Source organism: Miscanthus floridulus, chromosome 2 (genome assembly GCF_019320115.1).
Source record: "Miscanthus floridulus cultivar M001 chromosome 2, ASM1932011v1, whole genome shotgun sequence".
NCBI classification, from domain to species: domain Eukaryota; kingdom Viridiplantae; phylum Streptophyta; class Magnoliopsida; order Poales; family Poaceae; genus Miscanthus; species Miscanthus floridulus.
The window spans coordinates 137,340,277-137,367,491 of record NC_089581.1 but is presented as its reverse complement, the minus strand read 5'-3'; the positions used below and the strand labels follow the sequence as shown (position 1 = coordinate 137,367,491).

The window sequence follows — 27,215 nt, the reverse complement described above, 5'->3', positions numbered from 1 at the left end:
GTCAACGTTAGAGAAGTCATGGTGATAGAAGTCAATAACAATTCATTGAGGGCCTGATCGGTTTGTGACCAAAATTTGCCCTGCCAAAGATTTGGCGAAGCCAAAATTTTAGCTAGTATTTGATTTGTTACCAAAACTTGTTGGTCTCTCATATTTGGCTTGCCAAATCTATGCCAATTTTTGGCTGCCAAATCTTTAGCATAGTAAAATTTGGCGACAAACCAATGAGGCCCTAACTTTTCACTTGTTTCTTCGGCAGACGTAGAAAATTCTATAGATTGTCATGTGCTTCTTAGTTCTCATTGTTTTTCATAGGCAAATTTTGCTGAGGGACACTGAAAAAACATGTAATTGGTTGGCACACACCGCCAAACAGAGAATTTGCCCAAAGACATCGCAAATTCATGGTTGTTTGTCCAGACACACCACGCCGATTATTTTATTTATTTCTTGATTTAGAGGAGAGAGAAGATGGGAAAAATGTCCAAATTGCCGTCGTCTTCAACCTCCGGCTGTGTATCAATTTTTGCCGTAGCACATCGCCATGGTCGATTCGTCATTGTCCTTCTCCGACCAACCACGTCAACGGCGGCGCAGCCCTCTCTAGCCTCATATGAGTGGCGGCGTGGCCTCCCCGGCCTTGTGCGGGCGGCGACCAGAGATGAAGCGGTGGGCACTGGAGAGAAAAGTGACGGAGAAATTAGAGTAGCAGGGGGATTAAACTAGAGATTGAACAAACTAGCTATACGTCCAGATCACCAAATAACACGCTTTCCTGTAGCATGCGGGCAGTAGCAGCACGCAGGCGAGCGGCCCCTGACCCCTGCACTCCGACGGCGTGGCCAAGCAGCAGCAACATGCGGGCGAGCGGCCCCTAACCCCTGCACTCCGGCGGCGCGGCCGAGCAGCAGCATCAGCACGCGGGTGGCACGGCCGAGCAGCAGCATCAGCACGCGGGCAAGCGGCCCCTGACCCCTACGCCCGGCGGTGCGGCCCCTGGGACCTGGCAGTGCGGACGAGCAGCATGCGGACAAGCGGGCGGTGGTGGGGCGCACGCGGCCAGCGCGATGGAGCTCGCGGCACGGGCGATGCGCGGAGCACGCTGCCGACGTGGAGCTCGTGGCCTGGGTGGCGCACGGACCTCCCAGCCGGCGTGGAGCTCATGGCTCCAGCGGTGCCCAGTCCAACATGCTACTGCTGCTCGTCGACGTGTTGCTGCTGGGCGCGGCAAGTCAGGATCTCGCCGACTGGCTCCACGGACCTCGCACTGCTCCACCACCCCGTCGGAGTTGATTGATGTGTTACAGCAGAAATTGGTGCACAATCAGAGGTTGAAGATGATAGCAGTTTGGACATTTTTCCTACCTTCTCTCTCCTCTAAATTAAAAAAAATGAATAAAATAATCGGCGCAATGTGTTTGAGCAAACAACCACGAATTTGCGGTGTTTTTGGGCAAATTCTCCGTTTAGCGGTGTGTGCCAGCCAATTATGTGTTTTTCTAGTGTCCCTCAGCAAAATTGGCCTTTTTCGCATCGTACACATGTTTTTTTAATGACGCCAATCAACCATGCCTCAGTACTACCTAAGCCTCTTGCCCCTGTTCGTTTATCTTATTTTTCAGCTTGTTTTTTAGTCGGAACAGTATTTTTTTCACAATAAATTAGTCGGAACAGTGTTTCGGTTTATTTTTTCAGCGAATCGAACGGGGCCAATGAATTAGAAAAAAAAAACGTATTATAGTTACCTTCTGGGAAAAAGGTTACACCATTATTATATATTTATATGCGTGCTTGCATCTTAAAATTAATTTCGGTTAAGCATATTATTGTAGTTTAAATAACTGGATATACTATACACTGATGATGGATGTGTACGTCTAACCTGAACTTGAAGCAGACAGCCTACCGACAACCAACCTACATTTATATATGTGATCGAGTTTAATTGTGGAGAAAGTGACGACGACATTGAACATTTTTGTTACCAAGCACCGAATTGCATGCCAATGCTTCCGGCGCAAACCGAAAATTAAGGAAACAGTCTGCATCAGCAGAAATATAATTGTAGGGCTTGCAGCAGTTTGCATAAAAAGGAAATTGCTGTGGAACACACATTCTAGCCAGTCGTGAGAGCGTATCAATGTCTGCTTTCCTTCACATAATTAATTAGCCAATCTGAAGATAATTTGCTACTATGTGCTGCTAATATTATTGGCTACTAGGCCAAATTTATTGGCCCAGAATAAATTCAATTCCTTTTTTTAAGGAGAATTGGAGTTTGCTTCTTTTTTTGTATCCACTTGATTCACCCTTGGAGATAGGGAGGAAGATGGATGCAAATCGGGCAGAAAAATTCTTCTTGTGTTTCTATATTTTTTTTAAACAAAATGGGATCGGTTTTGGAAAAGACAGGATTAGAAACGGAATCGGGTTATGTGAATATACAAAAACAGACAAATACGAATGAAGAGCCAGAAAATTAGGTTAAGATCATAGTATGATCTAGTATTTCTCAAGTATGCATGCATAAATTAGTCACACAACAATATGGATGTATGAAGATCGGTTTAATATTCACTTGCATATCATGTGTGTTAACACATTTGGTATATTAACATAACATAAGAACATGTGATGGTTAGGCATATTCCCGCATAGATTGAAAATGTAATAAATACGGGTTCGACCTAGATGAAAATGAGATCCCGCAAAAAACGGATAGGAAGCCAATGTATTGGTTGGTGACCGAGGGCATAGGCTCCGTGGTGCTCCAACAAGAACTAGGGGTTGCGCTTTGGCAACCGATAACACATGATAAATTAAACCTTTGTCTCGGGGAGTTTTCTCTTGAGTTGATCTTTACCTTATGCGTTTGTTTTTTCACTGTGCTTATATTGTGTGACCTTTACCTTCCGAAGATCAACATAGGTTAGTTGGCGTGATCGGCTTGGGTTGTTTAAGGTAGAAGACACTAGAAAAATCTAAGGTGCACATTATCCTAGTTAATTTATAGTTTTTTAGTGTACATCAAGTTAAGCATGGGTTTAAGTTTTTAAGTGACCCAGTTCACCCTCCCTCTTGGGCTCACGTATCCCTACAACAAGCCAACACTAATATTCACCAAGGCATCTATGTTGGTTGATAACACTTCGGTCATGTCACTGTCGGCTCAGGTTTTGATCTGGTAGTAATATTATAGTTGTGCCTATTTCAATTTTACTGGCATGAATGGCGACTTAGGAATGAGTGCTTTATTCATGTTTGGAATATCTTTTAAACACACGGATTATAAGAATCCTCATTAGATCCCAAACTTCCAACCTCAAATCCTAGATCCTTGCTAGAAAAGCTTGATTGCAGTTTCGCTCTACAATTTTACATATCTGGTGTGAATGTTGCACAAGATAACAATTACAAGAATTTATTGAATAAGGCAGATAAGTGTTGAAAAGATAAACTATACGCAAAAACCTGTTTTGAGGATGTGTGATCCTAAGACCATCCATACGCCACTCATTAATAAATGTGTTTCTATTCCCTTGTCCTCTCCGCACTCATCCTACTCTTTGCTCTAGCTTGGTAAAAGCTAGATGTACCATGCTTGATCTTTAATACTCATTGTTCCTTGCTTTTTAAAAAAAATATAAATTTCCTAGTGTAACACCCCCGGTGTTACACTATACAACTTTTTGCTTAAACACTGCATGAGCATCATACTTATGTGTAAATGTATGAGTTATAGAGTGTAAAGCAATATACGGAACCTGAAACGTTTAGCGGAAACACGAAACAAATGTTACATTTCATGTCGCGTTGTATCGCTTAGGGTTCTAAGTGAATTTTTATTGAACGAAAATGCTATAGGATGCCTATACAAAACTTTAATAAAGTTGGTAGTACGAACGTCGTAGATGGCGATGAAATACATGCGGTCGAGAACGAGATTCGCTAGCTAGTGTATCGCATAACTTGGAAATCAAATTCAACGCGAATCCGATCGTGTTTTGGTTAAAATTCCTAAGTCGAGAAATGGTTCGACGAAGCTCAATTTAGGAATTTTTATAGGAAAATTGGGTTAAGTAGTGGCAAGATGTTTTGGCTTAGTTTGGTAGTCCTATGTACCCTCTTGAGTATAGAAAAACTGGTTTGGCATTTGAATCATCGGATTGGATTCTAGGAACGCTTTAAAAGTCGGGCGTGTGATGATTCCGGTCTGTTTCCACGTCTGGCCGCGGTCACCACTGCCCTGTGCCATGTCGGCGCGTCGGCCGCGCATGCGCGTGCCTGGCCGTGTCCGATTGGCCGCGGTGGGTGGCTGCTCGAGTAGTGCGGCTACGCCTCCCACTGCTGCGGCATGCACCGTGTCAACGTCGCTGTTGTGCCCTTAGACCACTCGCGTCGCGTCGTTGTCGGCCCTGCTCCACCGGTCGCCATCACGTCCGCCTGGCAGCTCTGCCGCCTCGCGCTCGCCCGACGGTACCATGCGTGTGTGGCCATGCTTGGCTTTGCCTGCACGTCGCCTTGCCACACGTGGGATTGCCGCCTGCTTTTGCCATCACTTTGGCTCATCAACGCTGCGCTGTTGCCTCCCCTGACCAGCGCCGTCCACTACGGCGCAGTACCGAGCCGTCGTCGGCTTGCGGGTTATGGCATTGCGGCCAAGCGTCTTGTGCACGTCTCGCTGTTCCCCATCACCCGTGCGCGCTTGCGCTTTGAGATGACAGCCATGTCCCACCACGACAGCGCCGAGCCTAACTTGCCTACCTTCCTTGTTCATCTATCGTCGGGCCATGCCTAGGCAAGCTCGCAGCGCCGGCCAAATCCGTGAAATTGCGTGCGCCCGAGGATGGAGTAGAGACCTAGATATGTGCCGAACACTTCCACTGCTGCTGCCAGCCGGTGTCGAGCCCCAATTTAAAGTTCCTTCGTCGTCGATCACTTTAAGACTCCACGGCAGCGCCCATCTAATTCCCCTAGCCCCGTCCACCTCCGTCCAATTCGTTGGCACTATACCTTCGCCCTACTCCACTCTATCCCGTGTGCACCTCATTTCACCCTCCTACTGCCTGCTCAGCGCTGCCACCGTAGTCACGCCATCGCCACCGTCGCGAGGCTTGCCGTGCGCGCGTGGCCAGGCTCGCTCGGTCAGTCTCCGATCAAGGCACCATGACTGGTACGTTCGAGGTGAGTCATTGTTGCCCATCCTTGAGCTTGTTCACGTTGTCTGTGCCTTGGCTCACGAGAACGTGTCCACCGTCACAAGGAGGAGTCCGCCGCCGTGGAGGGAGCTCGGGACAGCGTCTCCGTTCACCGCCTCACCTCCCACCGCTTCGAGTTGACATCGAGGTGAGCATCGGCTCCTTAGATAGGGCTGTGAGGGTCTGGTGTAGCCGGCGTAGCAGCCCGATGCCAGCACCGCCGTGCCTGTGCGTGTGCGGGTGCCGGGCGACTTGGACGTGGTAAAGAAGGAAAAGGGGAGGGTTATATTCGTAAGACAACTGTATGTAGAAATAGTACCATGGACCTCAGCATGGTTCGTCGGTAGGTCAGGGGCGTTCTCGCAAAACGGCCATCGTGCGCGGGACTTCCCGTCACGGGCTGCCATCGCTCGGCTAGGCCGTGCTGGTGGTGCGTGGGCGCCCGTGTGCGCCACATGGTTGTGGCCCTCGTCACGAGTTTGGGCCACGCAGTAGAATACGTTTTTCCAGTTTCTAGTAAAGTATAAAGGTTTATTCAATTAAGTTTTGAGCTGAACTTTGATAAATTATAGTAAATCTTATAGATGTCCAAAAATAGTGAAACAAAATTTGTTAGGTTCACAAAAATGTTATCTATCTGTTGGTGTAGTTAGTTTATAGTTTTCTATGAGAATGATAGATTCATAAATTCAAATTGGAAAGCTTAGTATTATTTAGCTTAATATTTGTAGAAATTCTTGTGACAAATTAGTGATAGCTTTAGCTATGAAATTTTTATAGTAGGCTCATTAGATTATTATGTACTTACTGTAAATTTTGTAGCCCTATAATAGGTTGATAAATAGAGTAGCTATTACTCTTGTTTTATCATACATAGAGTAAATCGGTATTAGGAGTAAGAATACCTTCAGTTGCTAAGATAAAATATGTCATGCTTCATACTTGTTAGTGGTAACAGTAGGTAACTTAGCACCTTAGTTGGTAGAGCCCGCTTAGTAGCTTGATAGATGAATTTCTATTTAAGAGTTGTTGTTGCCGTATTACTAAGTGTTGCATCATCATTTCATGCATGTAGATCATGAGTTGGTAGAGTTCGTGCTCGTGGACGAACAAGATTATAAAAAGGTCATTGAGGAGTATGAGGAGGAGATCCTCATGTAGGAGGGAGCCTCAGAGCCTTTTGGTGCTGACTTTGCTGACACACCACCTGCCCAAGGCAAGCCCCAGTGCATAACCCCTATTTTTAATGAGCACTGAATATATATATAATGTGCATTTATGTTATAGGTTATTTTATGAAAACTACATGCATAAATATATCTACCTATGAGTCCTACTTGTATAGGTCGAGTAGCTGCTATGCTCAGGATATTATCGGTAGCGTGAGTAACCTGCCGTTACTCAGAAATATGTGATAAATATGATCACTCATGATAAAATGGTGAAAAGGAAAAGTGGTGACCGGGTAGGGATATGGTTTGGGTACTGGTGGGTGTAAGAGGCTATGTCCTATGGCCAACAGGGCATAGCTTGGTTATACTTTTTCCCTGTCTGTGTCGGTTAAGGACTAGTCGTTGCATATGGCTCTAGGTAAGTTACAAACTTATTATCCTGAGCATAACTTGGGTATGGGCATAGGGAAGACTCGTTGCTCTTTTGTCGTAGATCTAGCTCTTTCTGAACTGACTGATTAGAGACAGGGATGGTGGAGGTCCTTGCACCGTACTGAGTCTGGAACTCAAGAGTGGGGGCTTGGAGTCCAAGTTTGGATAGGGACCTAGACACCCAGGACATAAGGGTGATGGGTTAGTCTTGCTTGTGCCTAGGGTACAAGCGAGGCATGTGTTTTTGGGGTACCCAGTTGAGGGCATTGATTCACGAATTGCTGGGCGGTCTGGTACGGCATGTCTATGATTTAGTATCGTAGTAAGAACTAAAAGATAGAAGGTGATGAAATAGAACTAATTGCTCAACTCTTGCTTGAAAGTAGAACATGTGCTTACATAGACTGGCTAGCTAATGAATTAATACGGCTATTAATAATAACATAAATAAGGACTCACTGTTAGTACTGCTTTCTACAAAAAGGAAACCAGCAAACCGTAAAGCTTCTCATATCCCTTGGAGTCGAGGAATTATTCCCACTAGTCGGATAAGTCTTGTGAGTACATTGTGTACTCTGGGTTTATTTATCCCTGTTGCAGGTAATGCATGAAGAGTTCCACTATATTTAGGATTCTTCTGGTGGACACAGACGAAATCCTTGCTTACTATCGATAGTTGTTTTTCTCGATCTTTATCTTCATTCCGCTGTTTATTATTCCATACTCTTACAGTTGGTAATATAATAATGTAATTTTTAAGAACTTTGGATGTATAAAATGGATAAGTATTGTAACTCGTTCTTATTATTGGATCCTTGGGGGGAAATATGGATCTTTCGGGCTCTCCCTTGTGGTGTGCCCGACGGATACCACCCGTTGTAGCTTGCTTTCGGGGTGTTTAGTGTCTGGTGGAAGACGAGCACCTCCGTAAGTATGTTATTTCGAGTGGTTCTGCCACAGTTGGTATCGGAGCCAATAATGGGGTTCGAGTTCATCACTCTTTTTCAAAACTTAAAAATTTGACCAACAAAAGTTTTGCAAAAAGTAGGATACGATTAAATTATATAAATAAGTATAAGCCCTAACAATATGGTCTATCTAGGATAGCAGCACTGGTTTTGTCTAATCAGTTTTCTGCAGGTACCTGACTAACGTTGCGTAAGAAATCACTTAGTATACGGAAAGTGCCATGTGCCAAAAATTTTACAAATGTTGCTATATTTCGGCTTGAGTGAACGTATAGGTTGAAGTATGCATCATGATAATAGCATCTTGCTTAAACTAAACCCCCCCCTACACGTATAATTTAGAATAGTAAATTGATAGGATAACTTAAAAGAATGCTTTAATAAATGTCTTGTCATTCCTCTAATCCCTTGCTTTTGATTTGGAGGGTTGTTCTAAATGGATGGTTCCTATCTCTTACAGATGAATCTAAGGTCCGTACGTGGGAGCACCAGTGCCGGTGCGGGCCACGGTCTTGGTGAGTGCCAAGGTGAAAGTGGCTGGGCCAACGAGCACGACAGGGAGAGCCATGAGGCTCCACTTCTGGCTCCTCCTCCTTCGCCACCGCCACCTCCAATGACTCATGTAGAGATGATGGCGGAACTGATACCTGCTCGCCGCGAGTCAGCCCGGGCCATGGAGCTAATGGCACAAGCTATCGCTGGCTTTGCCTATGGAGGCCACGTGGGCAATGGTGGGAATGGGGGAGGTGCCCGCCATCTTGAGGGACCCTCCTCTTACCAGGATTTCCTCAAGACCCACCCGCCCACTTTCACACTAACAGTTGAGCCCCTGGATGCGGAGCACTGGCTTCGCATTCTGGAGCAGAAGTTTTTATTGCTCAACGTGCCTGATGAGCAGATGGTGCGCTTTGCAGCACAGCAGCTATTGGGATCCGCAAGTGCATGGTGGGATACCTTCCATGCCATGCAGCATCTAGATCATCAGGTGACCTGGCAGGAGTTCACCACAGCATTCCGGGAGTTCTATATTCCTGCTGGTGTCCTCAACAGGAAGCTGACTGAGTTCCTGGAGCTTCGACAAGGGGGTATGATAGTGATGGACTATGTCAATAAGTTCAATCACTTGTCCTAGTATGCTGGCATCCATGTTGACACCGATGAGAAGAAGAAGGATCGCTTCTATCGCAGCCTCTCTTACATCCTTCAGGAGAAATTGTACACTAGGAACTATTAGACCTTCGGGGCAATGATGATTGTTGCCATCGCTATGAAGGGCTTGCAGCGAGATTCCTAGGCAGAGTGGAAGAGAAAGTGGGTGGCCACGGGGTCTTCTAGCCACCCTCATACTTAGAAGGTATAGGTTGTCCGACGGGTGCCCTATCAATCATCAGGCAGGCATTCATTTCAGCAGCCCCAGCATACTTCTCAGACTTCTTCCACATAGTACCATGCACCCACTCAGCAGGTGTAGCCCTAGCAGCCTCAGGGACAACAGGTCCCACCTCACCAAGGATTGGGGAACAAGCCTGTCGCTTGATTCAAATGTGGCAAGGATGGCCACTATGCTCGAGAGTGTCCCCAGAACCAGCCAGCCCAGTATGCTCAACCATCGGCGAACTCTAGGCTGGTCAAGCGGACAGTGATCAAGAGAAAAGTGCTAGCCAGTCAATCTAGACAGGTGAATTTCACGGATACTAAGCAGATATTACAGTAGGAGCCGGTGATGGCTGGTACATTCACCATCGACTCCCATCCAACCTATGTGTTATTTGATTCTGATGCATCATATTCGTTTATGAGCATGGGATTTGTAGACCGGCACAATATACCACTTATGGCTATACCGTATGCCTATAGAATCCGTACTCCGGGTGCACAGATGTGTATCAATACTCAAACAGACATAGTAAACTTGGTATTAGCCACACACACTTACCGCCTACAGTTCATGGTACTGCCTGGGCAAGGCATTGATGCTATTCTTGGAATGAACTGGTTGCGGGTATATGGGGTAGTCTTGGATATAAAGCGGAGAAGTGTGGAGTTACATCTTCCTTCTTCTAAGGATATGATGTCTCTTCTTGTACCCTCAGATCTAGTCTTACCTGTTGCTGCCCATGCTGAAGCCTCTTCTGATCTTACCTCCATTCTCGTGGTATGTGAGTTCTTGGATGTATTTCCTAAAGATCTACCTGAGTTGCCACCGGACAGAGAGGTAGAGTTTTCCATTGAGCTAGAACCTAGTACCATTCCTATCTCCCGATGCCCATACCGCATGGCTCCAAAGGAATTGGCTGAGATGAAAGCAGCTGGAAGAATTGATGGAAAAAGGCTTCATCCATCCTAGCTCTTCACTATAGGATTGTCTAGCCATTTTTGTGAAGAAGAAGGATGGCACTTTGCGGATGTGTGTGGATTACCGCCCTCTTAATGCGGTGACAATTAAGAATAAGTATCCTTTGTCTCGCATAGATACTTTGTTCGATCAGCTAGCTGGTGCCAAGGTGTTCTCGAAGATTAACCTTCGTTCAGGCTATCATCAGATCAAGATCAGACCACATGATATACCAAAGACAACTTTTTCTACTAGATATGGGCTGTATGAGTACCTAATGATGTCTTTTGGTCTCACCAACGCTCCTGCATTCTTCATGTACCTGATGAATTCAGTTTTTATGCCAAAGCTGGACAAGTTTGTTGTGGTATTTATTGATGATATCCTAATATATTCCAAGAAAGATGAAGAGCATGCCCAACACCTTTGGATGGTACTGGCTCGATTGAGGGAGCACAAGTTGTATGCTAAATTCGGCAAGTGTGAGTTCTAGTTAGATCAAGTGTAGTTCTTAGGACATGTGTTGACACCAGACGACATTTCTGTAGATCCCAACAAGGTGCAAGATGTGCTGAATTGGAAGTCTCACAAGTCTGTGCACCAGATTCATCAGTTCCTTGGTCTAGCTAGGTACTATCGGCGTTTCATTCTAGATTTTTCTAAGATAGCCCAGCCAATTACCAAGCTGCTCCAAAAAGAAGCCAAGTTTGATTGGAGCTCAGCCTGTGAAGAAGCCTTCCAAGCCTTGAAGACATTTCTGACCACTGCTCCTATGTTGGCCCAACTAGATATTGGTAGACCCTTTGATGTATACTGTGATGTCTCGAAGATAGGGTTGGTATGTGTGCTGATGCAGGATGGGCGTGTGATAGCTTATGCTTCACGCCAACTAAAAAAGCACGAAGTAAATTACTCCACTCATGACTTAGAGCTGGCTGCTGTGGTCCACGCTCTAAAGATTTGGAGGCACTATCTGTTGGGCAACAAAGTGCATATCTTTATAGATTATAAGAGCCTCAAGTATATTTTCACCCAGTCTAAGTTGAATATGAGGCAAAGAAGATGGTTGGAATTGATTAAGGATTATAACTTGGAGGTATATTACCACCCAGGAAAGTCCAATGTTGTAGTGATGCTTTGAGCCGAAAGTCACATCAGGTTGAGGAAACACCTTTGTCTCTCAACCATGCAGAGGTGTTGGCTCATATTGCATTGACCTTAGAATTGCTAGAGCAGATTATTCTGGAGCAGAGGCAAGACCCTGAAGAAATTCCTCACATTAGAAAATTGATTACTGAAGGGCATGGCCCTCACTTTAGTGTTGGTGAGCTTGGAGTAGTGAGATACAATGATAGACTAGTGGTTCCATCCAATGAGGAGCTAAGATGGAAGATTTTGAGTGAAGCCCATCATTCAAAGCTATCTATTCATCCTATTAGCAACAAGATGTACCACGATCTGCGCCACTTGTATTGGTGGTCTAACATAAAGCAGGACATCACCCAGTATGTCGCGGAGTGCGACACCTATGGGCGAGTTAAGGTAGATCATATGCGTACTCCGGGATATTTACAGCCCTTGCCCATTCCTATTTGGAAGTAGGAAGATATCTCCATAGACTTTGTGGTGGGTTTGCCCCACACATCCAAGGGCTATAATTCTATTTGGGTCATTATGGACAGTTTAACTAAGTCTACTCATTTTATCCCGGTAGACACTAGATATACAGCTAGGAAGTATGCCGAGATATATTTTGATCGGATTGTGACCCTAAACAGAGTTCCCCTTACTATTATCTCTAATAGAGGGTTAGTTTTTGTCTCTCGTTTTTGGGAGCAACTCTAGGAATGTCTTAGTACTCGTCTTCTTAGGAGCTCAACATATCATCCACAGACTGATGGTCAAACTGAAAGGGTGAACCAGGTGCTCGAAGACATGTTGAGAGCTTGTGCCATTTCTTTTCCTGAGAAGTGGGATGGATGCCTGAAGTTAGCTAAATTTTCTTACAATAATAGCTACCAAGAGAGCATTCACATGGCACCATTTGAAGCTCTACATGGAAAGAAATGCCGGACACCACTTAACTAGGTTGAAGTGGGAAACCATGGGTATTTTGGGCCTGAGTTCATAAAGGAGGATCGAGAGCAAGTAAGCATTATTCAAAGTCACTTGAAGGCAGCTCAGAGCCGATAGAAAGCTTATACCAACAAAAGAAGAAGGCCCTTAGAGTTTGTAGCTAGAGATTATGTGTATCTCAAGGTGTCTCCTATGAGAGGGGTGCATCGGTTTGGTATCCATGGCAAGCTAGCCCCTCGATATGTGGGTCCTTATCATGTGTTGGAGCAGTGTGGCCCAGTTGTTTATCGTCTCTAGCTTTCTAATATTTTATCTGTGGTACATAATGTGTTTCATGTATCTCAATTGAAGAAATGCTTGTGGGTTCCTGATGAAGCTGTGAAAATTGAAGGACTTTCCCTCCAGCTAGATTTGACTTATGTTGAGCACCCGGTCAAAATCCTAGATGAAAAAGAAAGAGTGACAAGGAATAGTGTGGTAAAGTTCTAAAAGGTGCAGTGGCAAAACCATTCAGGGGATGAAGCCACGTGGGAACAAGAGAGAGATATATTGAAGCATTATCCTCACCTTCTCTTTGGTTCTGATGAGTAGTTGTTACGTTGAAATGAACTTCCTATCTCCTTCTCAACTAGGCACATGAAATCTTGGGTCGAGATTTTATTTTAGGGGGGTAGATTTGTAACACCCTCGGTGTTACACTGTACAACTTTTTGCTTAAACACTGTATGAGCATCATACGTATGTGTAAATGTATGAGTTATAGAGTGTAAAGCAATATACGGAACCTAAAACGTTCATTGGAAACACAAAATAAATGTTACATTTCCTGTTGCGTTGTATCGCTTAGGGTTCTAAGTGAATTTTTATTGAACAAAAATGCTATAGGATGCCTATACGAAACTTTAATAAAGTTGGTAGTACGAACATCTTAGGTGGCGATGAAATACATGGGTCGAGAACGGGATTCGCTAGCTAGTGTATCGCATAGCCTGGAAATCAAATTCGACGCGAATCCGATCATGTTTTGGTTGAAATTTCTAAGTCGGGAAACGGTTCGACGAAGCTCAGTTTAGGATTTTTTATAAGAAAATTCGGTTAAGTAGTGGCAAGATGTTTTAGTTTAGTTTGGTAGTCCTATGTACCCTCTTGAGTATAGAAAAACTGGTATGGCATTTGAATCATCGAGTTGGATTCTGGGAACGCTTTAAAAGTCATGCGCGTGATGATTTCGGTCTATTTCCGCGTCTAGCCATGGTCACCACTGTCCTGTGCCGTGTTGGCACGCTAGCCACACACACGCGTGCCTAGCCACGTTCGGTTGGCCACGGTGGTCGGCTGCCTGAGTAGTGCGGCTGCGCCTCCCACTGTTGCGGCGTGCACCATGTCAACGTTGCTGCTGTGCCCTTGGGCCACTCGTGTTGCGTCATTGCTGGCCCTGCTCCACCGGTCGTCGTCGCGTCTGCTTGGCCGCTCTGCTGCCTCACGCTCGCCCAACATTACCATGCGCGTGTGGCCACACTTGGCTCTGCCCGCACGTCGCCTTGTCGCGCGGGGCATTGTCGCCTGCTCTTGCCATCACTTCAACTCATCAACGCTGCGTTGTTGCCTCCCCTGGCCTATGCCATCCACTACGGTGTAGTATCGAGCTACCGTCGGCTTGTGGGTTATGGCATTGTGGCCAAGCGTCTTGTGCACGTCTTGCTGTTCCCCATCGCCCGTGCGTGCTTGCGCTTTGAGATGACGGCCACGTCCCATCGTGACAGCACCAAGCCTAACTTGCCTACCTTCCCTATTCCTCTGTCGCCGGGCCACGCCTAGGCAAGCTCGCAACGTCGGCCAAATTCGTGAAATTGCATGTGCCCGAGGATGGAGTGGAGACCTAGCTACGCGCCGAACACTTCCACTGCTGCTGCCAGCCGGTGTCGAGCCCCAATTTGAAGTTCCTTCGCCATCGGTCACTTTAAGACTCCACGACAGCGCCCGTCTAATTCCCCTAGCCCCGTCCACCTCTGTCTAATTCGTTGGCACTGTACCTTCGTCCTGCTCCACTCTATCCCATGTGCACCCCATTTCGCCCTGCTACTGCCTACTCAGTGCTGCCACCGTAGTTGCGCCATCACCGCTGTCGCGAGGCTTGCCGTGCGTGTGTGGCCAGGCTCGCTCGGTCAGTCTTCGGTCAAGCCACCATGACCGATAGGTTCAAGGTGAGTCGCTGTTGCCCATCCTTGAGCTTGTTCACGTTGTCTGTGCCTTGGCTCATTGGAACGTGCCTGCCGTCGTAGGGAGGAGTCCACCGCCGTGGAGGGAGCTCAGGACAGCGTCTCCATTCACTTTCTCGCCTCCCATCGCTTCAAGTTAACGTCGAGGTGAGCATAGGCTCCTTAGATAGGGCTGTGAGGGTCTGGTGTAGCCGGCGTAGCCGCTCGGTGCTAGCGTCGCCGTGCCGATGCGCGCACGGGTGCCGGGGGACTTGGCCGTGGTAAAGAAGGAAAAGAGGAGGGTTATATTCGTAAGATAACTGTCTGTAGAAATAGTACCATGGACCTCAGTGTGGTTCGTTAGTAGGTTAGGGGCGTTCTCGCAAAATAGCCATCGCGTGCAGGCCTTCCTGTCATGGGCCGCCGTCGCTTGGCTAGGCCACGCCTCGACGTGGGCTACGCCGGTGGTGCGCGGGCGCTGCACGGTTGTGGGCCGTGTCGCAAGTTTGGGCCGTGCAGTAGAATACGTTTTTATAGTTTCCAGTAAAGTATAAATGTTTATTCAATTAAGTTTTGAGCTGAACTTTGATAAATTGTAGTAAGTCTTATAGATGTCCAAAAATAGTGAAATAAAATTTGTTAGGTTCACAAAAATGTTATCTATCTGTTGGTGTAGTTAGTTTACAGTTAGCTATGAGAATGATAGATTCATAAATTCAAATTGGAAAGCTTAGTATTATTTAACTTGATATTTGTAGGAATTCTTGTGGCAAATTAATGATAGCTTTAGCTATGAAATTTTTATAGTAGACTCATTAGATTATTATGTACTTGCTATAAATTTTGTAGCCCTAGAGTAATTTGATAAATAGAGTAGCTATTACTCTTGTTTTATCATATATAGAGTAAATCGGTATTAGGAGTAAGAATACCTTCAGTTACTATAATAAAATATGTCATGCTTCATACTTATTAGTGGTAACAGTAGGTAACTTAGCACCTTAGTTGGTAGAGCTCACTTAGTAGCTTGATAGATGATTTTCTATTAAAGAGTTGCTATTGCCGTATTACTAAGTGTTGCATCATCATTTCATGCATGTAGATCATGAGTTGATAGAGTTCATGCCCATGGACAAACAGGATTACGAAGAGGTCATTGAGGATTACAAGGAGGAGATCCTCGTGCAGGAGGGAGCTCCAGAGCCTTTTGGTGCTGAGTTTGCTGACCCACCACCTGCCCAAGGCAAGTCCCGGTGCATAACCCCTATTTTTAATGATCACTGAATATATATATGATTTGCATTTACGTTACAGATATTTTATGGAAACTATATTCATAAATATATCTACCTATGAGTCCTACTAGTATAGGTCGAGTAGCTGCTATGCTCAGGATATTATCTGTAGCGTGAGTAACCTGCCATTACTCACAAATAGGTGATAAATATGATCACTTATGATAAAATGGTGGAAAGAAAAAGTGGTGACCAGATAGGGATATGGTTTGGGTACTGGTGAGTGTAAGAGGCTATGTCTTACGACCAACAGGGCATAGCTTGGTTATACTTTTTCCCTATCTGTGTCGGTTAAGGCCTGATCGTTGCATATGGCTCTAGGCAAGTCACAGACTTATTATCCCGAGCACATACTTAGGTATGGGCGTAGGGAAGACTCGTTGCTCTCTTGTCGTGGATCCGGCTCTTTCTGGACTGACTGATTGGAGGCGGGGATGGTGGAGGTCCTTACACCACACTGAGTCCGGGACTTAGGAGTGGAGGCTTGGAGTCTAAGTTTGGACGGGGACCTAGACACCCAGGACAGGAGGGTGATGGGTTAGTCCTGCTTGTGCTTGAGGTACAAGCGGGACATGTGTTTTCGGGTACCCAGCTGGGGACATTGATTCGCGAATCGCCGGACGATCCGGTACGGCTTGTCTACGTTTTAGCATCATAGTAAAAACTAAAAGATGAAAGGTGATGAAATAGAACTGATTGCTCAACTTTTGCTTGAAAGTAGAATATGTGCTTACATAGACTGGCTAACTAATGAATTAATACGGCTATTAATAATAACATACATAAGGACTCACTATTAGTACTGCTTTCTGCAAAACGGAAACCAACAAACCGTAAAGCTTCTCATATCCCTTGGAGTCGAAGAATTATTCCCACTAGTCGGATAAGTTTTACGAGTACATTGTGTACTCAAGGTTTATTTACCCTTGTTGCAGGTAATACATGAAGAGTAGCATTGTGTGAATGATTCTTCTGGTGGGCACAGACAGAATCCTTGCTTACTATCGATAGCTGTTTTTCTCGATGTTTATCTTTATTTCGCTGTTTATTATTCCGCACTCTGACATTTGGTAATGTAATAATGTAATTTTTAAGAACTTCGGATGTATGAAATGGATAAGTATTGTAACTCGTTCTCATTATTGGATTCTTGGGGAAAAATGTGAATCTTTCGGGCTCTCCCTTGTGGTGTGCTCAACAGATACCGCCCGCTGTAGCTTACTTTCGGGGTGCTTAGTGTCTGGTGGAAGACAAGCGCCTCCGTAAGTATGTTATTTCGGACGATTCTGCCACACCTAGGTCCTTATTAGAAGTTCTCCATTATTTTTTTTGAAGGAGTTGCCAAAGAAACTTAGTCCAAAAAGTCTTTACAGCAAATTTGGTTGAAGAAAATTTCTAGGAAATTTGTTTGAAGATAAAAGGTTAAATTTTCCAACAACTTATTTAAAGAAATTGAAGGAGTTCTACAGAAAACATGTCTTTGAAAAGTTCCCCTAAAAGCTCTCGTGGAAAAGTTTTCTTGTTGAGAAGTTTTGCTAAATTAACCAAAGAAGTTATAAAAAGTGTGAAAAGTTAGAGATGAAGGCCCTTTTTGGGGCACATTTTTTGTTAGACCTTCTTCAATGGTTTAATTAAAAGATTAGTCAAACGAGCACATACTAGAATGACTTATGAAGCAAAATCGTTTGAACTTACCAGTCCGGCTTATCAGTCATAGTACAATATTTTTCTCTCACAATAAAACAGTATCAGTTGGCTTATCAGCCACAAAAACCATCAGCCGAACAACTCAAGTTAAAAAAGTGTGAAGATGAAACTATTTTAGGCAGAAGTCAAAACCACAAAATATGGTGTTTTTTTTGCTCCTTTGTTTTTTTTATTAAGAAACCCAAGCTTTGTTAAAAAAGGTCCGAAGTTTATGTTTTTTGGCTTCCTGGTACTTGTACGCTAACCCTATAATTAAAGATATTTAACAAAGACGATACATTGGTGTCCGTTTACATTGAGGAAGTACTCCTAGCTGTGGTTCTCATGGCCACCTACGCGACAGTCTGCCAAGTGCCGGCACAAAATATATAACCCCTACAAAATCTCGACAAATCTAATGAAAACCACGATGAGATATTTTATTCCATTTTTTAATTAACCTTTGGGAGAGAACGCGCTGTGGCAACAGAAACTGTCAAATTCCACGACCTGTTAGAGGCCAGTCTCCCTCCTCAACTCCCTCACTACTGCTGACTCCGTACAACCGGCCGGCGTCTTTCACACCAAGCCAACAATAACATCTAAAATACAAGATTTATTCATCTTTTAGATAACGCTACGAGCAAAAAAGTTTAATAACTAATCAGCATCTTCTCCAACAACGATCTAAAAGAGAATCCTTTCTGTAAATAGGTTATCAAAAAAGAGAATACTCATATTTGAGTTGTGCTTCAGATAACCTAAAATAAATCTTTTATATAAATATTTTATTAAAAATTGATTTTAAATCTCTTGTTACTCATTTTAAAGGTACGGAACTCCCGGTCGAAGACAGTCTAACGAAGAGGAAAAAAAGATACGGAGGGAGAAGGAGAGCGCAACGGAAAGCAACCCAAAGCCTCTACTTTTCCGCCAGTGCCCCCATTCCGCAGAGGACTCACGCGCTCTTCCATCCCTCGCCCCCGTTTCTTCCTCCCCTCGCCTTCCTTCCTTTTCCTTCGATGTTCGATCCAGCGCTGTCTGTCGTCTTCGCCCGCCCCCAAAGCTCACTTTTCCCCCCACTTTCCCTTGGCGTCTACGGCCTTGTCCGGTGTAGAAAACAACGGATTTCGTTGTGTTGCTTTGCTGCGGTTTTTGCCCGCTCCTGGGAGCTCAATCTCTTAAGAGCGCCCCTCCCCTCCTACTAGTCGAGTTTTGTTGTTCGCTTTGGATTCCGCGGCTTTGTTGCGGATTCTTGGTTACGAAGGCTCGGCTCCTGGTTTGGGAAGGGCCCCTTTCGAGGCGACGAATTTGGTGCGGGCTGATGGCGTCCTGCCAGGAGTCCGCGATGCAATGATGGGTTCTTGAATACGAGGTGAATCTTTGACCAGCCGAGTTTCCGAATTCCGAGCTCAAGTCCCACCGCTTCTTGATCCGCCGGGCGCCATGGGTCTCTGCTACGGCAAGTCGGCGGCGGTCCAGGAGCCGGCGGTAGCGGAGGAGAACAACTTAGCCGACGGCGCGGCGGCGGGCCGCGGCAATGACCCGCCGGCGTCGCCGGTGAAGGCGCCTCGGACGCCCAAGCAGGCCAAGTTCTCCTTCTACCTGCCGAGCCCGCTCCCGCCCTCCAGCTACAAGGGCTCGCCGGCCAACTCCAGCGTCGCGTCCACGCCGGCGCGCGGCGGGTTAAAGCGCCCGTTCCCGCCGCCGTCGCCCGCCAAGCACATCCGTGCGCTGCTGGCGCGGCGCCACGGCTCGGTCAAGCCCAACGAGGCGTCCATCCCCGAGGGCGGCGAGCCAGACCTGGGGCTGGACAAGAGCTTCGGCTACTCCAGGCACTTCGCGGCCAAGTACGACCTTGGCCGGGAGGTGGGGCGAGGCCACTTTGGCTTCACCTGCGCTGCCAAGTGCAAGAAGGGCGAGCTCAAGGGCGAGGACGTCGCCGTCAAGGTCATTCCCAAGGCCAAGGTGCGGCATATCCTCTTTCTCCCCCCGTGGTGATTTCTTCTGTTCGGTTCCTCACTTGTGTTCACTGCTTAGTTTTGTGCTCGATTGGATCCTCCCGTTTCCATGGCTTCTTGCATTCTTTAATAGATCAGCTCGAGTAATGCTATCCTGCGCAGTTCTGTCCTAAAATCTGATTCTTTGTAGATTCACATGAGTCCACCTTGTGCTCATTTGGTTATAGACTTTCAGTTGTTATGCTTGTGACTTCTTCAAACCTTTTAGGTTCATATTGCACTACTAGGAGAAAGATAGGAATCATATAATAGGTGTACACTGCTCTTCCAGGGGACTTCATTTGGGCACCCCATACTAAAATTATCAGATTGTTAGGCGTTAATCTGTTGCTTGACTGGGATTAAAATGGCACCCCATACTAAGAGTATGAATTTGATTTCTTAGTTATTGGGACGGTTCCTGCCTTCCTGTTTGTTAGTTGGTTTGTTAGTTGGGACAGGGACAATGATGTGGCCAGCAAAGCTTGCTTGCTTATTCAAAACCTTTATTCAAAAGCTCTGTAAGTGCCCCCCTCTGGTTGGATGTAGAGAACTTGCTCATTAAATTGGTGTTATGTGATCATAATAGTACCATTGGCTATCTGATTCTCCATTCCCACTTGGTGATATACAACAACAACAACAACAACAACAACAAAGCCTTTAAGTCCCAAACAAGTTGGGGTAGGCTAGAGTTGAAACCCAACAGAAGCAATCAAGGTTCAGGCACGTGAATAGCTGTCTTCCAAGCACTCCTATCTAAGGCTAAGTCTTTGGGTATATTCCATCCTTTCAAGTCTCCTTTTATTGCCTCTACCCAAGTCAACTTCGGTCTTCCTCTGCCTCTCTTCACGTTACTATCCTGACTTAGGATTCCACTACGCACCGGTGCATCTGGAGGTCTCCGTTGCACATGTCCAAACCATCTCAGCCGGTGTTGGACAAGCTTTTCTTCAATTGGCGCTACCCCTAATCTCTCACGTATATCATCGTTCCGAACTCGATCCCTTCTTGTATGACCGCAAATCCAACGCAACATATGCATTTCCGCGACACTTAGCTGTTGAATATGTCGTCTTTTCGTAGGCCAACATTCTGCACCATACAACATAGCAGGTCTAATCGCCGTCCTATAAAACTTGCCTTTTAGCTTCTATGGTACCCTTTTGTCACATAGGACACCAGACGCTTGCCGCCACTTCATCCACCCTGCTTTGATTCTATGGCTAACATCTTCATCAATATCCCCGTCCCTCTGTAGCATTGATCCTAAATATCGAAAGGTATCCTTCCTAGGCACTACTTGACCTTCCAAACTAACATCTTCCTCCTCCCGAGTAGCCGTGCCGAAGTCACATCTCATATACTCAGTTTTAGTTCTACTAAGTCTAAACCCTTTGGACTCCAAAGTCTCCCGCCATAACTCCAGTTTCTGATTCACTCCTGTCCGGCTTTCATCAACTAGCACTACATCGTCCGCGAAAAGCATACACCAAGGGATGTCCCCTTGTATGTCCCTTGTGACCTCATCCATCACTAAAGCAAACAAATAAGGGCTCAAAGCTGACCCTTGATGTAGTCCTATCCTAATCGGGAAGTCATCCGTGTCCCCATCACTTGTTCGAACTCTAGTCACAACATTGTTGTACATGTCCTTAATGAGCCCGACGTACTTCGTTGGGACTTTATGTTTGTCCAAAGCCCACCACATAACATTCCTTGGTATTTTATCATAAGCCTTCTCCAAGTCAATAAAAACCATGTGTAGGTCCTTCTTCTTCTCCCTATACCGCTCCATAACTTGTCTTATTAAGAAAATGGCTTCCATGGTTGACCTTCCTGGCATGAAACCAAATTGGTTCATAGAGACCCGCGTTATTGCTCTCAAGCGATGCTCGATAACTCTCTCCCATAGCTTCATAGTATGGCTCATCAACTTAATTCCCCGGTAATTTGTACAACTTTGAATATCCCCTTTATTCTTGTAGATCGGTACCAATATACTTCTCCTCCACTCATCCCACTTGGTGATATGATCTTCTTATTTTAAAAACAATCATCGTATAGATTTCTGGAGTCAAAGGTAGAAATGTGTATGGTGATATGCCAAGTCGAGTCTGGTCACACGCTAATTTTCATTTCTGTTGAAATATTCACATTTGGCCCATTGTAGGACCTTTCAGTTCTGTTGCTGGAAGTCTTTTTTTTTTAATAAATACTTCTGTAGAGATTTGAGGCTCTTATCCTCTATACATGCATTATCAATTTCAATTCATCATCATAGTAACCCTGCTCATGCAATTGCCACCTCCAATCAGGTAAGTCGATGGCGATTAGGGGCCATTTTAGTGGTATTAGTTTTACTAATTAGGTGCAGTAATGCTGATATGGTGATTATATGGTCATGTTTAAGGTGTTACTTGTATTAATTGCTGGATGAAGACAACGCAAAACAAACAGGAGCATTAGATGCAGTTTATTGGATGGCCAGAATCAAATTGGTTGATATTAGTTAGTTTATTGAAGGCTGGATTGGTCAACAGTTGACGGATACTATTACTTTTCGATACACTTGGTGTTATTCGTCAAGATCTCAGTAATATTGGTTTCCTGAATTTAATATAGGGAAGTAAAATCTCCAAATTTTAGGGTGTTGTTGGGGTTCACCCTGCCTCCTTTTACTTTCTCCCCTAAATAGTAAAGGATTAAGTCCACTTTTGACCCCTCAACTATCATGTTGGTCTAATTTTGACCCTCAACTACAAAACCGTCTGGTTCAGGAACCTCAAGTTTGAAAACCATTCACTCTTGGCATCTAGACACGGTTGTGGCTGTTTCATGCCGACATGTACCTGGTTTTGACCCGCAACGCTGGCTTTGACCGCCACGTAGGACGCACGCACGGAGGGATAGTCGCGCTCGCAGCCGATTTACGCCGCAGAGCGCCGCCTCCTCCGCCGGCCACTACGGCCCGCTCCACGAGCGCAGGCTCTCCATCGGCGCGTCGCCCGTCGTCATCTTCGTGGGCGCCGCCTCTCGCCATCGCGGACACCCGCGCCCTCCACCCCTCGCCCAACCTCCCCGACCCCTCCACCTTTTTGAAGCGCCGTCGGCCGGAGGTGCTCGACGAGGAAGAAACAGAGAGGAGCGATAGAGAGAGAGGGAGAGAGGGAATGGGAGAGGGAGTGAGAGTGAGCAGGGCGAGGCGGAGAGAGAGTGCCTGCCGATGGTGCTGGTGGCGGCAGCAGGGCGCGTCCTCAGCTCCCCGCCTGCGCGAACGCAAGCAAAAGGGAGAGAACGGGAGAGAAGGGAAGACAGAGAGAGATGGAGAGCGGAGGGAAGGAGATGACCGGTGGCTACGCGTTGGCGAGGGGGAGGCGCAGGGCGGTGGCGCTGATGGCCTCGGCTCTGGCGGTGCTTGGCGTCGGTGCGAGCTGAACAGGCGAAAAGCGGCTCCGGCGAGTTGAGCGTGTGTCTGGCGGCGGCAATCCTCGGCGGGCAGAGGCGAGCGCTGCGGTGCTCCTCGACCCCGGTGCGGAGGGGACTCCGGCAGCGACTCCACTCCAGGTTGTGCGGTCCCGCGACCCGCTCATCCTCCGCGATGCGCAGCTCAAGATCCTGGACTGCCGCCGCTGCCGCCGTGTCCAGCGCAGTGGGATGGGGCCCGTCCCCACACCGACACCGGCCACCTCCACTGCGCTCCGCTCCCTGTCCTTCCTCACCACCCCCGCTGGATCCGTTGCCGGCGGCGTAGGAGCACCCGAGGAGGAGGAGGACGGCGTCGCGGGCGCGCTCTCCCTCGACGGCTTCTTCAGCCGCTTCACCTCTCCCTCACCCTCCGGGAAGAGCATCTAGCGGCGCGGGTGGAAGTGCGGGTCCAGTAGGGCGCGACCGCGCGGGGAGGCGGCGGCGGCGCGCCAGTGGGAGATTGGGCCTCTCCGTTGTCTCCACCTTCTCCTTCGGCTTCCTCCTCGGGATGGGCAGCGCGCTGGAGACGTTGTGCGGACAGGCATACGGCGCGGGGCAGCTGGACCTGCTGGGCGTCTACGCGCAGCGGTCCGCCATCAAGCACGCGGTGGCGGCGGTGGTGGCGCAGTCGCTGGCCATGGGCTGGTGCTGGCGTACTGCAATAGCTTCGTGGTGCTCTTCACGGGTGACCGGGACATGCAGGCGGCCGTGGGGAAGGTGGCGCACCTGCTGGCGGCGACCATGGTGCTCAACAGTGTGCAGCCGGTGATCTCCGGGGTGGCCATCGGCGGCGGCTGGCAAGCGCTGGTCGCCTACATCAACCTCGGCTGCTACTACGTCGCTGCAGTTCGGTTGAGTCGATGACGCGTGGGCCCCACATTGGACAAAACCACTCCACGTTGGACAAAACAGCCTCACCCGCGGCCAGGTGCTAAAAGTGAACGGTTTTGACCGTTGGGGTACTAGCATTAGACGGTTTTGTAGTTGAGGGTCAAAATTAGACCAACATGATAGTTGAGGGGCCAAAAGTGGACTTAATCCAATAGTAAATAATAATAATTGATATATATGTAAAAAAAGGTGAACTGAAGAAGACAAAGTATAACTACAGTAGTGCTATATTGTAGATTACTGATATTTTTGGTGCATTTTTCTCGATCGCTAGTTTCTAATTGGTATTGCTAACATGGAGCATCTTATATTCTTATTTTTTGTATACTTGTTTTGTGATTTTCCTTTATTGTGCTCTGACTGCATAGTTTTAACTAGGAAAATTGTTGGTTGTTTAATAAGAATCGTTACTTGTGCTTGGAGGTCACTTGAATTTTCTGTTACTAGCAGTGTTTCAAAAAACATTAGGTGCTAGGTAGGCGGTCGGACTCCGCCTAGCGCCTAGACGTGCGTAGGCGGTGCCTCGGCGGTGCTAGGTGTTTGTACTTTCTATGGACAGTGTATCCCATGCTAAATGAAGGAAATTTTGCATACCATACCAAAAAGAATATGTTATCAACTTATCATGCATCCATGAGTAATATATCGTACTTCATCTTTCTCCATCTCTAATTTGCCCATTTTCATGCATACAACATACATCAAGCCCAAAACACTTCTACCTAGAAAAAAGTCTAGACAAAACACCCAGGTGCTAGGCATGGTGGTACAGCACCACCCAGCGCCTAGGCAAAGCCAGGAGTCAACTTTTTAAAACGAAGGCTACTAGTGTTCATACTTCTTGGGCAATATGATAAATATAACAATATAAAACATACTCGCATAGTTTTTGTTTGGACCTAATTAATTTGATATATTTTATGCATTGGTCTTGTAACTTTCAGGCACAATTAAGATTTGATCTAAGGAGAGCTTAGAAAGTGTCTGATATTTTCAATAGCTTCCAACATAAACATAGACGCTCCTATATTTTTAATATTCACCATAGTAACTTTTTCTATGTTTGACGCCCTTCTATGTGAAATATTCGTGATCATATGATTATATTGATCTCGCTATAGTAGCTGTATAGTATATATTGCTAGTAAAAAGTTGGATTTCAGTTCGCAGTTCCTTTGATACCTTCTATAAAAATCCACTTAAAATCCTAAGTAAATGCTGTCATGATGTAGTCTCACCCAAGCACACTACTTCTGGACAGATGACTACTGCTATTGCCATTGAAGATGTCAGAAGAGAAGTCAGAATATTGAGTTCTTTGACAGGCCACAGCAACCTAGTGCAGTTTTATGATGCTTTTGAGGATGAAGAAAATGTATATGTTGTTATGGAGTAAGTTCACAGTTGTTCCATTTGCGAATTCCATTTATTAGTAACCCTATTGATTTACTGAAACTCCTAGAGTTTAATGCAGCATTATGTCAGCAAAATAGAATGGGCCATTCAACCTTTTGTCGTTATGCATTTTCAGAAAAGGCAATACATGATGTACTAATTTTGGTAGAGATTAGAAAGGTTAAATTGAAGGGCGGGCCTGGTGCAAGCGGTAGTGTCTTACCGCCTGTGACCGGAAGGTCCCGGGTTCGAGTCGCGGTCTCCTCGCATTGCACAGGCGAGGGTAAGGCTTGCCACTAACACCCTTTCCCAGACCCCGCACAGAGCGGGAGCTCTCTGCACTGGGTACGCCCTTTTTATTAGAAAGGTTAAACTCTAGTCTCTTGTTGCTGATGAAATTTGGTCCTGGGCAAACCTGACTCACAAGACACTTATTTTGGTTGGCCATGTCTTATCATTCTCTTCCTATTCTTCCTTTTTTTTAAACATAAGCTTTTGGTGGCAGATTTTCGTTTTCAGATACGTGCCCGTAGGGATAAACAAGCTAAGATTGAAAGAACAAAGTGGTGGAAACTGAAAGGGGAGACGTCAGAGGTATTTAGGGAAAGGGTTATCAAAGGGGGCTCTTGGAAGGAAGAAGACGACATAAACAATATGTGGGACAAGATGGCAACCAACATTCGGAAGGTAGCCTCAGAGGTGTGTGGAGTAACCAAAGGAAGGGGACGTGAGGCTAAAGATACTTGGTGGTGGAATGAGGAAGTCCAAAGGGCTATTAAGGAGAAGAAAGAATGCTATAGACGCTTGTACCATGACAGGAGTGTGGACAATATAGAGAAGTATAAGGTGGCAAAGAAGACTGCAAAGCGAGCTGTAAGTGTGGCAAAGGGTAGAGCGTACGAGGATCTTTACCAACATTTGAGTACGAAGGAAGGAGAGAAGGACATTTATAGGATGGCTAGGGTTCGTGAGAGAAAGACACGGGACTTCAACCAAGTTAAGTGCATTAAGGATGAAAGGGAGCATCTCTTGGTAAAGGAGGATGAGATCCGACATCGATGGCAAGAGTATTTTGACAAATTGTTCAATGGTGAGAATATGGACACAACCTTTCAGTTGGATGACTCTTTTGATGACACCAATAGGCGCTTTGTGTGGAGAATCCAAGAATCTGAGGTCAGAGAGGCGTTGAAAAGGATGAAAGGAGGTAAGGCGATGGGACCGGATGGTATCCCAATCGAGGTGTGGAGATGCCTCGGGGACATAGCTGTAGTATGGTTAACCAAGCTGTTCAACCATATTTTTCGATCGAACAAGATGCCTGATGAGTGGAGAAGTATATTGGTACCGATCTACAAGAATAAAGGGGATATTCAAAGTTGTACAAATTACCGAGGAATTAAGTTGATGAGCCATACTATGAAGCTATGGGAGAGAGTTATCGAGCATCGCTTGAGAGCAATAACGCGGGTCTCTATGAACCAATTTGGTTTCATGCCCGGAAGGTCAACCATGGAAGCCATTTTCTTAATAAGACAAGTTATGGAGCGGTATAGGGAGAAGAAGAAGGACCTACACATGGTTTTTATTGACTTGGAGAAGGCTTATGATAAAATACCAAGGAATGTTATGTGGTGGGCGTTGGACAAACATAAAGTCCCAACGAAGTACGTCGGGCTCATTAAGGACATGTACAGCAATGTTGTGACTAGAGTTCGAACAAGTGATGGAGACACGGATGACTTCCCGATTAGGATAGGACTACATCAAGGGTCAGCTTTGAGCCCTTATTTGTTTGCTTTAGTGATGGATGAGGTCACAAGGGACATACAAGGGGACATCCCTTGGTGTATGCTTTTCGCGGACGATGAAGTGCTAGTTGATGAAAGCCGGACAGGAGTGAATCAGAAACTGGAGTTATGGCGGGAGACTTTGGAGTCCAAAGGTTTTAGACTTAGTAGAACTAAGACTGAGTATATGAGATGTGACTTCGGCACTACTATTCGGGAGGAGGAAGATGTTAGTTTGGAAGGTCAAGTAGTGCCTAGGAAGGATACCTTTCGATATTTAGGATCAATGCTACAGAGGGACGGGGATATTG

General features: G+C 46.1%; 1 protein-coding gene across 2 annotated transcripts; it reads left to right on the top strand.

Moving 5' to 3' along the window:
- The first annotated feature begins 18,265 nt into the window (after positions 1 to 18,265).
- LOC136539810 (calcium/calmodulin-dependent serine/threonine-protein kinase 1-like) lies at positions 18,266 to 25,733 on the top strand. 2 transcript variants are annotated; one of them, XM_066531797.1, is made up of 3 exons: positions 18,266 to 19,328; positions 24,981 to 25,111; positions 25,620 to 25,733. In XM_066531797.1, the coding sequence occupies exons 1-3, from the start codon at positions 18,807 to 18,809 to the stop codon at positions 25,645 to 25,647; spliced, it is 681 nt and encodes a 226-aa protein (XP_066387894.1). In that variant the 5' UTR covers positions 18,266 to 18,806; the 3' UTR covers positions 25,648 to 25,733. The 2 variants fall into 2 exon arrangements, with proteins under 2 accessions (XP_066387894.1, XP_066387895.1); XM_066531798.1 differs by lacking the exon at positions 25,620 to 25,733 and adding an exon at positions 25,194 to 25,227.
- The last annotated feature ends 1,482 nt before the right edge of the window (positions 25,734 to 27,215 follow it).